This window comes from Eublepharis macularius, chromosome 12 (assembly GCF_028583425.1).
Source record: "Eublepharis macularius isolate TG4126 chromosome 12, MPM_Emac_v1.0, whole genome shotgun sequence".
NCBI lineage: Eukaryota > Metazoa > Chordata > Lepidosauria > Squamata > Eublepharidae > Eublepharis > Eublepharis macularius.
This window is the reverse complement of record NC_072801.1, coordinates 62,814,974-62,830,975: the sequence shown is the minus strand read 5'-3', so window position 1 is coordinate 62,830,975 and position 16,002 is coordinate 62,814,974. Positions and strand designations below refer to the sequence as shown.

At 44.6% G+C, this 16,002-nt stretch overlaps 1 protein-coding gene across 1 annotated transcript; it reads left to right on the top strand.

Moving 5' to 3' along the window:
• The first annotated feature begins 1,941 nt into the window (after positions 1 to 1,941).
• Positions 1,942 to 13,873, top strand: ISOC2 (isochorismatase domain containing 2). The gene is made up of 6 exons (XM_054993440.1): positions 1,942 to 2,089; positions 9,285 to 9,441; positions 10,636 to 10,848; positions 11,321 to 11,391; positions 11,507 to 11,624; positions 13,296 to 13,873. The coding sequence occupies exons 2-6, from the start codon at positions 9,310 to 9,312 to the stop codon at positions 13,374 to 13,376; spliced, it is 615 nt and encodes a 204-aa protein (XP_054849415.1). The 5' UTR covers positions 1,942 to 2,089; positions 9,285 to 9,309; the 3' UTR covers positions 13,377 to 13,873.
• Positions 13,874 to 16,002: the final 2,129 nt, after the last annotated feature.

Below are 16,002 nucleotides of genomic sequence, written 5' to 3'. Positions count from 1 at the left end.
TCCAACATATCACCTCCTCTTCCCCACCCCAAGCTACCCAAGGAATTTTGCTGAGAGCCCAACCCAGAGCAGAAAGGAATACTAACTGGCCCATTTCAAGTTCTCTTTCCCCTCTCTCTGTGTCTCTCTCACACACGTCCCTAACTCAAATCTTTCCACCATATAGAACAATGCAACACAACTGAGGATGCTCACACATAAATATAGCACTGAACAGGCAGCCTCTCTGAGTTCAATCAAACAACTGGTTCTGCTTGCAAAATTTTGTGCTGAGTTAAGTCCCAGAGAGGTGGGGGATTCTTCTCATCCACCTCTCTTTCCAAAAGGTTTAGTTCTAACAAACTGGACAATGCAGTAACCAGAATGCAAATCTGCAGCTTGGAAGACGTGGCCCTTATAAAGATGAGAAGAGCCAAAAAACACCTTTATCAAGTTGCCAGGCTACCAGCCTGACATTCTCCCTACGGGACTAATCCAACTATTATTTAGAGGTTACAAAAGAATCTAAAGAACTTGCTGTGTTAAATTCCCCATCAAGTATAATTTTTTTAAAAAATAAGCATATGCATAGGCACCTGTGTTTTCCTAACCCAGAAAAAAACCCAGTATTGACAGCCAGTGGATTGATATGGGAGGGGACCTCCAGTGAGTGTTCAGGGCCTGGTCTTCTATTGGGTCTGTGGTTTAGTGCTGAGTTAAGAGAACTGGATGCTTATCAGGCCATGGTATTCTCTGTGGCGATTTCTGCTACCTGGCAAACAACAGCAATATGCCGCACTCTTTTCCAAAACTGCTGCAGCTGTATTACAATTCTGGGGTATTTGGTGTCTCCGGAAGAACTCTGTCCAGCCTAAAGCGTCCCCCCAAGAAATTGTTCTGAAAGTCACTGAACTGCTGTGTGCAAGCCAGAGAGCTGATCAGCGTCTTCAGAGAAGCAGTTCTGCTCTTGGTACAGATGGAGAATAGCACAATGGAATGCTTAAAAACACCTTGCCTGTTGAAAGTTAGGTACTCCAGGATGAAGATAGTTAATCACCTCCTTGCTGTGATTTCTAAGTATGAGAAGGGTTTTATTAAAGAATTTGGGAGAACACTTAAATATGCCACCCTGCATCTGTGTGGGAGGTTCCAAGAACAAGTGTTCATTATTTGAGAGCCAGTTTTGTGTAGTGGTTAGAGCAGCGGGACTGTAATCTGGAGAATGTTTGGATTCCCCACTCCTCTGCTTGAAGCCACCTGGGCGATGTTGGGTCAATCAGCTTCACTCAGCACCCGGATTCACTCAGCACCACCGACCTCTCAGGGTGATTGTGGGGGTAATAATAGCATACTTTGTAAACCGCTCTGAGCGGGCGTGGGGTTGTCCTGAAGGGCGGTATATAATATTAATAGTAGTTCTATGCATTAAGTGACAAGGTCCAATGAACAGATATTTCTGCACAGGTATGAAGGCAGTATTGATAATACTGTTGCCCTGGAGAAAATAGTTTCAGGTAGGTAGCCATGTTGGTCTGCAGTAGAACAGCAGGACTTGGATCCAGTGGCACCTTACAGACGAACAAGAGTTCGGAGTGTGAGCTTTCGAGAGTCTTCAGACTCCTCTACTGAGCCGCCTCCTCGAACTTTGCCCTCCCCAAGCTCCGGTCCCAAATCTCCAGGAATTTTACGACCCGGAGTTGGTAACCGTGCCAGTATCCGCTCTACCGCAGCCAAACAAAACGGGGCTCGTTTCTCCATATGGCGGTTTGGAACTTTCCGGCCTTTCGGCTCCTCATGGAACGCGACAAGAAGGGACACCATTGGCTGAAAGCGAGGGGCGAGCTCCATTACGTCAACCCCTCGTTTTTGCTATTGGGCGACTGAAGATCTATAGGCGTGGCCATGTGACGTTAAGCTCCAGCCCCTGGTCGACTAGCGAGTCAGCGACTCAATCGGCGGGGATTGGGGAGGAGACGCGAGTTCCTGCGGGAAAGGGTGGGAGGAGGCAAGCCAAGACTCCCGGGCGGTCTGCGCTCCGTAGTCGCGAGAACGGTACTGGAGGCGGGGGTATCCCCGGCCCCTCGGAGTGGCCTTTTGTGCGAGCGGCCAGGTAGGCCAGCTGTCCTCTCCTGAGCTTCATCCCCCTTTGTAGTTAGCAATCCCGCATTTTCTTCGAGCCTCGCTTTACTCAGTTTTTAAAGTGCTAGTGGACAGTTAGGGTTGTCAACCTCCAGGTGAGCCTGGAGATCTCCCGGAGCTGCGACTGATCTCCAGGCTGCAGAGTTCAGGTCTCCTGGAGAATATGGAAGCTTCAAAAGATGGACTCTATGTCACCTCGTCCCCTTTGAGCTCCATCTCCAAACTCATCTTCCCCAGGCTCCACCGCTAAATCTCTAGGAATTTCGCGACCCAAAGTTGGTAACCCTAGCGCTCCTGTTTAATGCTTTCTCGGCCGCATACGTAGGATCCGGCGGTCTGCATCGCGCACACAAAATACAGTGTCTAAAAATCTTCCCGACCCCTTTTGGGGACACTTGTTGGACAACGTTATCTCTTTCCTTATACACTTCGTGGGCGCCTGTTGACTTTTAGTAGAGGGAAGTTTGCAGGGGGAGTGTCGCCAGGAAGAAGGATAAGGACTTGCCCCGCGGAGGGGCGAAGAGGGCAGATTTCGTTTGCCTCTCCGCTTCTACCTTGCAGGTCTGATTTGCAACCCCGTCGCTCTCTCCCATCGAAGGAAATGGAAGTCTGTTTCTCCCTCGCCTAACTTATGCTTTCTTCAAAGGGTTCAGGGTGGTTTACCTGCGCCTCTCCTCTCTCTTTTTTGGGGGATAGAAAATAATGGCGATTTTGTTTTCTATTTAGAAACAACAAGCAAAAAGAGAAACTAGTAATCGCCAAAAGATCATGGCGTGTTCTTGCTCTTTTTTTACTGTTAAAATGCCCCTCCCCGTTTATTTTCTCTTCCCATTCCCTCTTATAAGAAGTTATGGTAGACCGATCTCTTGCTCTAGCTATGGTTGTCAGCTCCAGGTTGGGAAATTCCTGGAGATTTGGGAGTAGAGCCTGAGATGTATGGGTTGGTGGAGGGGGAACCTCAGTGGGGTATAATGTCATAGAGCTCACCCTCCAAAGCAGCCATTTTATCTAGGGGAAGTGATTTCTTTCGGCTGGAGAGCAGTTGTAATTCCAGTAGATCTCCAGCCTCCACCTGGAGACTGGCAACATTAGGCAACCCTTGACCGTTGCAGGCTGCTGCACCTTCAAGCTGCTCTCCTGCGACCTCTCGCCCTTCTGCTCACTGAATGAAGCAATTACAAAGGCCTGACCTACAGGCAAACTAGATGGCCGCCTAGGGCAGCAGGCTTTATAGGGCACCAAATTAGAAGGAAATAAATTTATTTTATCTATTTTTTTTAAACCCTAATATTATCTCATCTAAATATAACTTCTATTTTTATTTCTGTTGGAGGGCTGCGAGGCAAAGTCATTGTTTGCCAAGGCTGCAAAAATAAACCCCTTGGGCCAATCCTGGCCATTACCGTTCCGTGGACCCAAACTGTCAAACCCATCTGGTTCACTAGAGAAAGAATTTAGCATGCAGGTGATAAACTGTATCTTTTCAGGCAATCACACTTCATCCTCAAAGGTTCAATAATTGAAAGGACCAAAGCAATATGTTGCTAGTTGAGTTATCTACCAGCAGAGGGCACCACTTTCCTTCCAGCTGCTCATAGATTGTAGCATCTGGACTTTGGACATGGCTATTTATGAAGTTATTTGGGTGGCCTTCAAAGATCTGCTTTCTCTTGTCTTAAACTATATCACCAGGGCTTTTTTTTTTTTACAAACTTTATTTTTCAATTTCCATTTTTTAAGAGAAAAAACAACAACATCAACAACAACAATAGCAGGTTTACAGATACAACTATAGCATGAGAAAAACAACACTGCTGGTGCAAAGTTAAACTCCAGAGAGCCGTAAAATTCCAGGTTAATTGAAGAATGTTAGTTAACCACCTGTAGAATATGGATTCAGCTCATAAAGTGGACAAGACTAATTAGCATACTATCTGAGATATGGGTTTGGTCTGACCGTAGCACATAGGTAAGATAGGGAAGCCATAAGGTGGCAAAAGTAGATTGAAAGTTTGGGTTATCTAGAGAGCGAAGGGGGTCAGTCAGCTTTTCCATTAGGAAAATTTCCCACAATTTATTGAACCACATAGATACTGGGGGCAGGGAAGCCCTTCTCCACGCAGAGGCTATGACTAATTTGGCAGCCGCCAAGAGGTACATGGTTAAGTCTTTTCTAAGTTTTGGGATGCTATCATTCTCCCAAAGCCCCAACAGTATTAATTCTGGCTGCATAGGGATCGTGTAACCAACAATTCTCTCAACATGGAGAAGGACCTTCCACCAGGGCTTTTTAAAGATAAAAGGAGAGGGGGGGAATCAAGGCCTTTGAAAATATAAAATGCTTTATAACAACCACAATGTGGCAAGCAAAGTTCCATGTGTGAGGCAATGCACCTTGGGACCAAAACTCCAATCTTTAAATATAGGCAGATGGGTTTTGAACTGCTTGAAACTGAGATGGAAAGAGATCTTGGAGTTGTATTGGCAAGCTCAACAAAAAAGGCCCCTTGGTGTGCAGCAATGATGAAATGGCAAGCTCTGTGCTGGGGATTATTAGGAAAGAGACTGAAAATAAAATGGCAAATATTGTGATGCCTTGTACAGAGCCATGGTGCAGCCACATTCGGAATACTGTGTATCGTTTTAGCTACCATATCTCAAAAGGAAAAAGGTAAAAGCACAGAAGGGGGCAACCAAGGTGAGCAAGGATTGTAGGACCCTGAGACTGCTTAGTATTTTAAAAAAGAGGGCTAATACGGGGTGGGGTGGCAGTGCAGGGAATGTGATAGAAAAATGATGCAGAAAGTGGATAGAAGGATCTTTCCCCTCCTTCTCTGATAATGCCAGAACTCGGGGACCCAGTTACGTTGATGAGCAATAGGTACAGGGCAGACAAAAGGAAATATTTCTTTGAGGTAAAGCATACCATCAAACTCTGGGATTCACTGCCAGTGATGGCCATGAGCATAAATGGCTTAAAAGTGGGGTTAGACAGATTCGTGGAGGACAGGTCCGTCAGTAGATACCTCTGTATTCAGAGGACTTGGCCTCTATGCCCTATTTATTGGCCTTCCAGGGCAACCGTTTGGTCACTGCGTGAAACATGAGGCTGGACTAGGTGGATCCCTAGTTTGACCTAGCAGGTCTACCTTCTTATGTAGAATGCTATCTAATGTTTCTTTTTAAATAACTGAACATAAATTTTATGCTAAGGAATGGACTACGCATGACGTTCGAGATCTGTGATTTGAGCCTTATAAACTGGGCCCTAAAAGGGGGGAATATCTGGATTGGGCCAGTAGTGCTGGGCAGGGAGGCGGAGGACACACATTGATTTCACTAGTCAGAGTGACTCCTCTAGGGGGAAATAGCAGCACTTAGAATGGCCCTATGTTGTCTTCATGTGCAGTCAAGTCGCCTCCGACCTATGGCAATCCTATGAATGAAAGACCTCCAAAACATCCTATCATTAACAGACATACTCAGATCCTGCAACCTAGAGGACATGGCTCTTTTTATTGAGTCAAGCCATCTTATTTTGAGTCTTCCTCTTTTTTTACAGCCTACCACTTTTCCTAGCATTATTGATTTTTCCAGAGAATCTTGTCTTCTCATGATTTGACCAAAGTACGGTAGCCTTACTTTTGTCATTTTAGCTTCTAGGGAGAATTCAGGCTTGATTTGATCTAGTACCCTCTTATTTGTCTTTTTGGCCCTCCATGTTATCTGCAAAACTCTCCTCCAGCACCACATTTCACATTGATCAATTTTCTTCCTGTCAGCCTTCTTCACTGTCCAACTTTCATATCCATACATAGTAATGGGGAATACCATAGTTTGGATTATCTTGGTCCCCATAGAGAGATCTTTATCTTTAAGGATCTTTTCTAGCTCCCTCACAGCTGTTCTTCCAAATCTCAATCTTCTTCTGATTTCTTCATTGTAGTCTCCCTTTCGGTTGATGATTGAGCCAAGGAATAGAAAATCTTGAACAATTTCAGTTTCCTCATTGTCAGCTTTAAAATTGTGTATTTCCTTAGTAGTCATTACTTCTGTCTTCTTGAAGTTCAGCTGTAATCCTGCTTTGGCACTTTGTCCTTTAACCTTCATCAGTAGTTGTTTCAAGTCTTCACTATTTTCTGCCAGTAACTTAATGTCACCTGCATATCTCAAATTGTTAATGTGCGCTCTACCTTCTTCTAGATTTTATCCAGCTTTCCTTATGATGTACTCTGTATAGAGGTTGAACAGGTAGGGAGATAATATGCATCCTTCTCGGATATCATTGCCAATTGGAAATCATTCTGTTTCCCCATATTCTGTCTTGACAGTAGCCTCTTTCCCAGAGTACAGGTTGCACATCAAAACAATCAGATGTTGTGGCACCCCCATTTCTTTTAAGACTCTCCATAGCTTTTCATGATCCACTCAGTCAAAAGCTTTGCAGTAATCTATTAAACACAAGCTGATTTTCTACAGAAATTCCCTGGTATCTTCCATTAGCCATCGTAAATTTGCAGTGTGATCTCTGGTACCTCTTCCTTTTCTGAATCCAACTCTAACATCTGGCATTTCTCATTCCATATATGGTAAGAGACTTTGCTGTAGAATTTTGAGCATCAATTTGCTTGCATGGGAAATTAATGCGATAATCTGATAGTTGCTACACTCTTTGGCATCCCTTTTTTTGGAATTGGAATATAGACTGAGCATTTCCAGTCTGTGGGCTGTTGTTTAGTTTTCCAATTTTTTGGACAGATTCTTGTTAAGATTTTGATGGACTCCGTTTCTGTGGCTTGAAATAACTCTGTTGGTATTCCATCTACTCCAGGTGGTTTGTTTCTCCCAATTGATTTGAGTGTAGCTTTTATTTCACTTTCTAAGATTTCTTGTTCTTTATCAAAAGATTTTTCATCAAAGGTATCTGTCATCCTTCCATCTCTTCTGTATAGTTCTTCAGTGTATTGTTTCCATCTTTCTTTTATTTTGTCCTGATCAGATACTGTATTTCTGTGTTGATTTTTCAGCATCCCAAGCCATGCTTGAACTTCCCTTTGATTTCTTGGATCTTTTGGAACAGAGCTCTCATTCTTTATTTTTTTATTGTTGTTTTCTATTTCTTTGCAAGGTAATTATAATACATTTTTTGTCTCTGTGCAAGTCGCTGAAAAGCTGTATTTATAATTGTAACCCTATTTCTGTCACCTTTTGCTTCTCGTCTATCTTTAGCAATTTTAAGAGTTTCCTCAGTCATCCATTTGGGTTTCTCCTTTCTTTTGGCTACAGGAATAATCTTTGCACGTTCTTCCTTGACATATTGTCTCTGGTTTCAGCCCATAGCTCTTCTGGCTCACACTGGGAAACATTGCAGGGAAGAGAGTTAACAGTCCCTGCACTGCAGTCCCAATTTTGTCCTCTTCAGGCTGTTTTTCAGGACCAGATAACACCTCAGGAGATTCATTCACAATAACTTTTGTGAAGCTTGGTCCCTAAACTCTTGTAGAGTCAGTTTTGGAAGCAAGGTGCAAAATACGATGGGATTTTCTTACTTTTACTTGCTGTATAGAAGAGGGAATTTTGATGGGGCAGCTTGTTCTGAAGGGCAGGGGAGAGCAACTGCAGCTCAGTCTCTCAGTATTCTATGAACAGCTAAAATATCTGCCTTCCATTTACGAGTATACATTTGTCTTCACATTTGCCCACAGATCTATTAGAAAAATGTAGAAGGGTCTGTGCAGTCATACTGGCAGTGTGTTAAATACCTGAGATTTTCACATGCATAGCTCTAGGTATGCGTGCACTCGTGGGAAAATATGCAAATGGAAATACAGATGTAGCCATGGGAAAAATATGCATGCAGAAGAACTGCACCCTCTTGTTCACAGTAATATAAAATGTAATAAACATGGGAGGAGGAAAGTCCTATGCTTGAATCAGAGATCACCTAGCTCTTTGTAAGAAGTTTCTTGGGGTTGGTTCTCTAGTCTGCAAAAAGGAAAGTAACAGGTATTGCGCGTGCTCTCTGTCATGAGCACATAGTAGATAAAAATCAATATTTTTAACTGGAGTCTTTTTAAAAAAAATGTAAACTTCTTGGGCTTCTCTTTCTATTTTGGGGGTGAAAAACCTAGTCACAATGAAATCTTGAGTTGCATGTTAAACCTACACGGATAATCTCTTAATCAATGGACCTCTATTAAACATTAGGTTAAAACCTTCTTTTCAATAGAACCATTGGGAAAAGATGCTTTTGAGATATTAAGGATTGTTAGAATGGCACAATATTATTGTTATGGCCTTGCTGCTGAGAGCCTGGGACTGGCAAGTGATCCCAGGCCCTGGGGTCCATCCCAAGCCCTTAGAAGATACCTTGCTGAAGAATCAGCCACTGCGCCTGCTTGTCTCATACACTCCTAGCTCTGCAATTAGGACTGCTCGCAAACTATAAATATTTATCTTGCATAAACAAACAAGTATCTGAAGAAGTGAGCTCTGACTCACGAAAGCTCATGATGGAATAAGTGTTAGTTTTTAAAGTGCTACTGGACTTTTATTTTATTTTGCTGCAGTAGACTAACACAGCTACCCTACTGGAATAAGCAAACAGGGACATTCTCCCTTTTCATTCTAGTAACTGAGCAGAGCAGTTTGCTTTTCTAAGTAGTACCTGTTTCTGAAAAATTCCAGACCCTCAATTGTCTCCAGAAAAAGGAAACAGGCACCTAAGTAGCCTGGCCTGATGGGTTAGCAGCTACAGTGTTTCAATGTAGGGTGATAATTGGGGCTGGGCAGGAAAAAAAATGTGTTACTGGAGAAGGAATAGAAGAAGATGATGATACTGTTATCCCACCCTTCCTCTAAACTTCCATCCCACAAGAGACATTAGACTGAGGATTAATTCAAGATCACCAGCGACTGGGGATTTGAACCTAGTCCACTGCTCTAACCACTACAACACGTTGGCCATCTTGGTGTGCAGACTCCATTTAGATATAAACGATTAACTCAACCATTTCAATTGCATCATCGTTAGGAAAATATGTAATATTGGGAAACCTGATTTGATCGATTGGCTCTTCCGAAATCAAAATAATTTTTAAGATTGCCCTATGGGGAGAGCTATTTCAAAGGTAACTAGCTCTGAGTGAAGTCGTCTTCCTTTTCAGAGTCTATTTCAGCCTCACTGCAACAATGTCTGCCTGCCGGCTTGGAAAAGTAATTCCCAAAACAAGCATCTTGTTCTTGTGTGACATGCAGGAGAAATTCCGGCCAAATATCAGCTACTTCCCTCAGATTGTATCTGTGGCGGCTCGAATGTTGAAGGTATGTGATGTGTGGGGTGGCTGTGCTTTGGGGAATGGGTCTGGGGCAGATACAGAACACTGGAGGAAGAAGAGGCTATCACCACACTGGCTGTCGTTATCATTTTATTTATTTTTATTTATGTCATTTATCGTCTGCCTTTCTCACTGAGACTCAAGGTGGATTACACAACAACAACAACAACAACAACATTCAGTTCCCTCAGGGCAACTTAATGCCACACTCAGAGTGGTTTACAAAGTGTGTTGTTGTTATCCTCATAACAATCACCCTGTGACGTGGATGGGGAACCAAACCCGGTTGTCCAGATTAGAGTCCTGACACTCTTAACCACTTCATCAACCTGGCTGGGAGATGTTCCAAAGAAGGAAACAGGTCTTTGGACTTTACCACTGTGTATGGAATCTGTTATCTGTTGCTGTAGGCATTATCTTGTTCTCAGTGCACTGTATATCTAAGTAATACAATTTACTACTTACTTAATGTGCCTTACGCTTATGCTTTGTTCAGATTTCTGCTTTTTTCAGATTTTTGCTCTCCCAGTCATATTTCATAGCTTATTAGATGTCTTATCTATTGATTGCATTGACTTACAGTATGTAATCTGCCTTGAGTCTTCGTGAGAAAAGTGGGTTTTAATTAATGTAAATTTTTAAAATAACAATAATAAAACTAGTTCCCGATGTACTTTGGGTTTTCTTTGTCACTGATGCTGTCCAATAGGTGCCTGCAGTTGTTGCATCAAAATCTATACACATCTGTCATACTCATATTAGTCACTTTGCTGTAAAGTAGTTTGGACACCTAGCCGACACTTTTACCATTTGCTACAAAAACTGGCAAAATGTTTTGGCAAGAGATGAGGCAGGAAAAAAAATGGGCGTACCATGAGCTATAACTGCTGTCCTATATCTCTGATAGTGTGTATGAAAGGGGAAGGAGGCCTTACGCTACCATGAGCTCTTTGGAGCTGGGATCTGAATGGAAGATAGATGGCCATAGTGCAGTCTATACTAAATAACTGCTGCTGTGTCCTCAAAAACTGCAAGGTGCAATAATATAGTTGGGCACCTGAGGGCAGTATAATCTCAATTTCTGAAAATAACACTTTTTCCCTCTAAGACCCCTTCCCACCCTTTGAAAGCCAGGGATCCTGCTCCCTCTCAGACAGTGTCCTTTCTCATCCTCTTGCAGGCTGCCAAAGCTCTTGAAATCCCAACTGCGGTGACCGAACAGTACCCCAAAGGCCTGGGTCCAACGGTGCCCGAGCTGGGTGCTGAAGGACTTCGGAAGTACCCCAAGACGTGTTTCAGCATGATAATCCCAGAGGTGGAAAAGGAGATGGCCGCTGTTCCCAACCTCAAATCTGTACTGCTGTGTGGCATTGAGACTCAGGCCTGCATCATGGTATGGGCTTGTGGGGTATAAGGCCTGACGCCAGGGAAGATGGGCCCGTGGCTTTGACCAGTGGGCCGTCTGCTGAAAGGCCCCATAGTACTGGCCTTTGAGGGACCCTGTTTCCCCCTGCAAGCCAGGATAAGTCCTTAATCGGTATAATGGGCTTCATGAATAATTTCACATTCTTGAATACCCAGAAAACAAGGCACTTTGATTTTCTCTCCCCTCAGAGCAGAAGACAGGTAATTGCATTCATCTCTGTGCCTTAAGATTTGGGGAATGTGTCCTCTGGAGTGGGTTGCCCAAATGCCTAGAAATCAGGAGGGGGTGAGTGACCGTTTGGGTCTCCCGTGACTGGCGAGAGAGAGCTGAGTTGTGTGTGCAGCCACTACTTCCACCAGTGGATGGATCACAGCAGGAGAAGAGTGAGGGCCCCACACCGTTCCTGGCTGAGGGCAACACCTCTTCTCTTTGCATTCAGAGCACAGCGCTGGACGTGATGGAACGTGGGCTGGATGTTCATATTGTGGTGGACGCTTGCTCTTCTCGCAGGTGACTGGGGGGGCTGAGGGGCCGGAAGGGTTCAGCATTGGGGAACCGCTGCATGAACGCTGGCTTCCTCCCTCCCTCAATACTGCATTTCTCCTCCTCTCCCTCCTTATCACAGCCAGGTGGACAGGATTGTGGCCTTATCTAGATTACGTCAGAGTGGTGCTTTCCTTACTACCAGCGAAGGGCTTATCCTGCAACTTGTCAGAGATGCCGCGCACCCCAATTTCCGAGAGGTAATTCTCCGGTCTCCCTTACACACCTGAGTCTGCACTCCCCTTTGGGAATCTCCCCCCACCCCTAAATCTTAAGCACACCAATTTCCAAATTGCCTTCCCGCCTACCTTTACTTGATGTTCAACTTTCATACATATTCCAGGCTTAATTGTTACCTGATTATGGGGGGGGGGGGTACAATCATGCTCTTGTGCACGCCTAAAAATTCCCCAAGTATGTCGACACACCTGCCTTGTCAGTGGATGGCCTGTTTTTTTTTCTTTTCGTGACTGGCACAAGCCATCCACCTACTCTTAGATATTGTAGTAGATAGAGCAACATGCTAGGAGCCTGCCAGGGGTTACAGGGGAAGGATAAAGGATTTAGAAATGGTTCCCCTCCTCCAGGATTCCATAAGATCTCAGGGCTTGAACAGAACAACTTCACCATCTCTTCCCTCCCCCTTTTAACTGACTGTTAGTATTCCATACCTCCACAAGGCATACTTTTTCCTCGCCAGCATTTGGATGGAGGGCAGCCTATTTTACAAAATCATATTTCCCCCTTATGCATTCAGGGAATCCCTCAAATATATAAAAAGGCCCATCTTATCCCTGGTAGGCCTGTTCCTCAAGAGATACACACCTTTTTGTGATTAACATGGGGGTCGGCGGCTTTTACTGTTAGATGCAGCAATAATATAGTGAAACAGGGCGATTCTTTCTGGTGGTGGGCTGTGTTCTCTCTCAAACTTGCCCGACACCAGAAGGACTGAAAGTGATAATAAATGGGATATGACAGGAACATCCTGGCCTGTGTACACAAAAGGGAAAGACTGTGTAGATAACTACTTGGGAGTGCCTGTCTGCTCTGACCCAGGAAGAGCAATAACTGAACTTGCAGTAATCCATCTCTGCTCCTCAGGTTTGTTAACATATTCAGGGAATGATTTAGAAGTTGAAGGGGGTTTGGGAAAGAGCTTAGCTCCTAGTAAAATCAAGGGATCTTTAATACACAGGATTGGTTTTTAAATGTGCAATCAGACTGGAAACAGATTAGTTACAGACAACTTATTTATTTTTAATGTAAGCAGTTGCAAACTCTTGGTCAACAGATGGCCTTCTTAGAAGAGGCATTCTTTCTTATCTCCACAAAAGAGGGAATACCTCTTCTGAAGTGCTACCTGCTGTGGCATATGTGGATATCATTTGAAAACAAAGAAAACATGCTTCCCCCACCCTCTCTTCACATATATTGTTCGCTTTGTGTGCAGATTTATGCAAATAAAAATGGATCACATAACTACAGGGCCAAGAGGAGGAGGAGGGGGCAGGCAGAAATGAGAGAAATGAATGGGAATAAGAGAAATGAATGGGAACAAATGGAGTTGTAGGCACTTAGGTGTTCTTGGTGCAACCACCATTGTGAGTTCAGGAACCACCTCCGTTTCCTGATCATGTAAATAAATGCCATCATCTGAGCCACTTCTGGTTGACAACTGAGGCCCAGGGAGCTCGGGGTAGCTCATGCAGTTCTTCACAGCTCCACTTTTATCCCCTGTGAGGTAGGTCAGGCGAAGAATGCAATTAGCCCAAACTTACCCAATGAACTTCCTGGCCAAATGGGGATTTGAACCCAGGCCTCTTGGGGCCTAACCTGACCTGATAACTTGCAGCATGTCTCTTTTTCAGATCCAGAAGCTGATTATGGACCCGGCCCCAGACAGTGGCCTTCTTCCCTTTCTGATGACACCGAGCCCCCTTTTCAGCTAGGTCCGCTGCTCCAGGGCAGATGGCTGTCCTTGAAAGTATCAAAATCATTTGGTTCCTGCAGCCAGTGTCTCCTTTTGGGTAGGGGAGAAGGGAATTGAGACTAGGAGCATGTTGCTTTGTCTTTTTGAACAAGGAGATGCCATGCCCCCTAATTCCAGATGTGTGGGGCCTTTCAGTGCAATGGGTTGTTTAGTTTTAGCTTCAAGGTTTTGTGGTTGTGCGTGTGTCTGCGTGTGTTTCTGTCTGCATCCTGGTGTTTCAAAGTGGCTCCAGGTCTTACCCTCAGTTCCAATTACATCATCTTGTAAGAAAGAAAGGAGAATTTCTGTAAAGGAGGAAAGCCTTCATTGAGTAGATTATTGGTGTCTTCAGACAGATCTGGGTATCTTCTTGATAGTGAACTTGTATGTACAGGAATGGGATTTTGATTTTGCAGGAGTCTGATTCTTCAAGCCGAGAACACCCAGACCGCCATCGGAATAAATGATATTGCTGGATTCAGTGGGCACACACTTATTTTCTTTTCATGTTCACTCTAGTTGTGCTGTGGTAGATGCTTAGAATTTAGAATCTCTCCTGCATTTGGTTACAGATTTAGGAACAGAATGTTGAAATGTTGGAGGTAGAAGGAAAGAAGGCATTGATCTGTGAAAGACAAGGAACTGGGCCTGGCAAAGGAGGAACGGGGACCGACCCAGAGGTCCCCCGCCTCCCACCTAGTGTTGTTTACATCATTTCTAGCTATGCCTTCAGTCATAAGGGTTAACAACTTAGTTTTGTTTAAGAAGGAGGAACTGCTGTGGCATAGTGGGTGAGAGAAGGAGCTGTGATCCGAAGGAGTTCCAAGCTTGCCCTTCCCAAGACTCCTTAAGAAAGCCATTCTTTCTTGGCATCATCTCCTCCCCCTCCATGATACTGGCAGGCTTCACGGGCTTATTGTAAGAATTATGATACATTTCCTTAAGCAAAGCACTTCAGACACAATGAAAGTGGGTTCAAAAAAATTCTGAGGCTTCAGGATTCTGGAATATTTGCCAGTATTCTGCACTGATCTTCTTATTCCACACTGTGGGAGTGTTGTGGAAGACACACACAGCAGGGGCACAGAGCCCAAAGGCTTCTCCCTGGTAGTTTCCTTTATTTCATTTATACATCATTCTTCCCCCTAGAGGGGAACCCAAAGGGCATACAATATTCTCCCCTTCGTTCTCGCAATGACTCTGGAAGATAGTGACTGAGTGCCTCTGACTCAACCAAGCTTTCATGGCAGAGAGGGGATCGAACCTGGATTGCTCAGGTCCTAGTCTGACACTCTTAACTACTACACATGCTGTTGTTGCCCCTTTCCCTCAGCAATTGCATTTAGTTGTGTACTGTCTCTCAACACAAGGACCCATTCATTCACATTGATGGACTGAGACATTTTGAATTGGTCTAACCAATTCAAAATGGGTTAGACCAGGAGATCTTGTCAGATCTGGGAAGCTAAGCAAGGTTGGCCTTGGTTAGTAATTGGATGGGAGACCTCCAACGAAGACCAGGGTTGCAGAGGCAGGCAGTGGCAAGCCACCTCTCTTAGTCTTTTGCCATGAAAACCACACAAGGGGTTGCCATGAGTCAACTGTGATCTGAGGGGAGGATTTCATTTTTTTCAGTTGCTTTTTAAAGGACAGCAGCCCTCGCCACATCCCACAGCAGGCAGAGAGTTCCAGAAGGTTAATGATACATATTGTGACCAGTAGCTTGCAGGTGAGCAACTTCACCTGCAGGTTTCTGTTTCTGTCAAGCAGCCATTGAAGGCACAAGAGCAGATCGGGCCCTTTTGTGTTCCAGTCCCTTGGCAACCCTACAAGCCCTATCCCATCTCCTGGCCTTCTGGGGGAACTGGGGCTGCTGGGCCCAAGCTCCAGGTGGGGAGGGGGCTGTAGCTTTGAAGGGTTGTTCAGAATAAGGACAATTGCACAGTGTGCATCTTGTTCCACTGCAGCACTGCAATGGGGGGAAAGCTGCCCTTGGATTGGTGGTAAGACTCCCTTCCCACGTGATGCTCAATACAGAGTGCTTCACCTTGTAGCTCCAGTCGGAGGAGAGATTGAGAGGAACATTGTGCCGCTTTCAGCTCAGTGGTTAGACCCGGAGACTGAGATCCAAATCCTTACTGTGTCACTTGATTACTACGTGACCTCGGGCTGGTCTGTCTGCCTAACAAGAGTGTTGTAAGGAGGGGAGAACTTGACACCTGGCGTTGAACTCCTTAGTGGAAGGACGGGTTCAAAAATGTGAGAGGGGCCTCTGTGGACTTCGGGTGAGCTTCGCCTTTCCAGCCATGTGGTCAGATCTGTGCATCTGATAAGAGCCTACCTTGGTTCTGAACATTTTAATGTTGTGAGGAAGGCTGAAATCATTTCTGGCAAGGATGCATAGCTGCCCGACCCTCACTGCTGAAAGGAAAATGCCACTTTCTTGCGGCCACATGGTCTATGCTGATGAGATTCAGCACTCGGTTTAATCCTTTGGATCCCTTTACATGGTTTGGGTGAGCGTTTGCCCTGTCAGGCTGAACAGCAGAATTAAATTGACCCAGATCGCACACCAATCAGCAGTGACTCCAGAGTGATTTTATTTA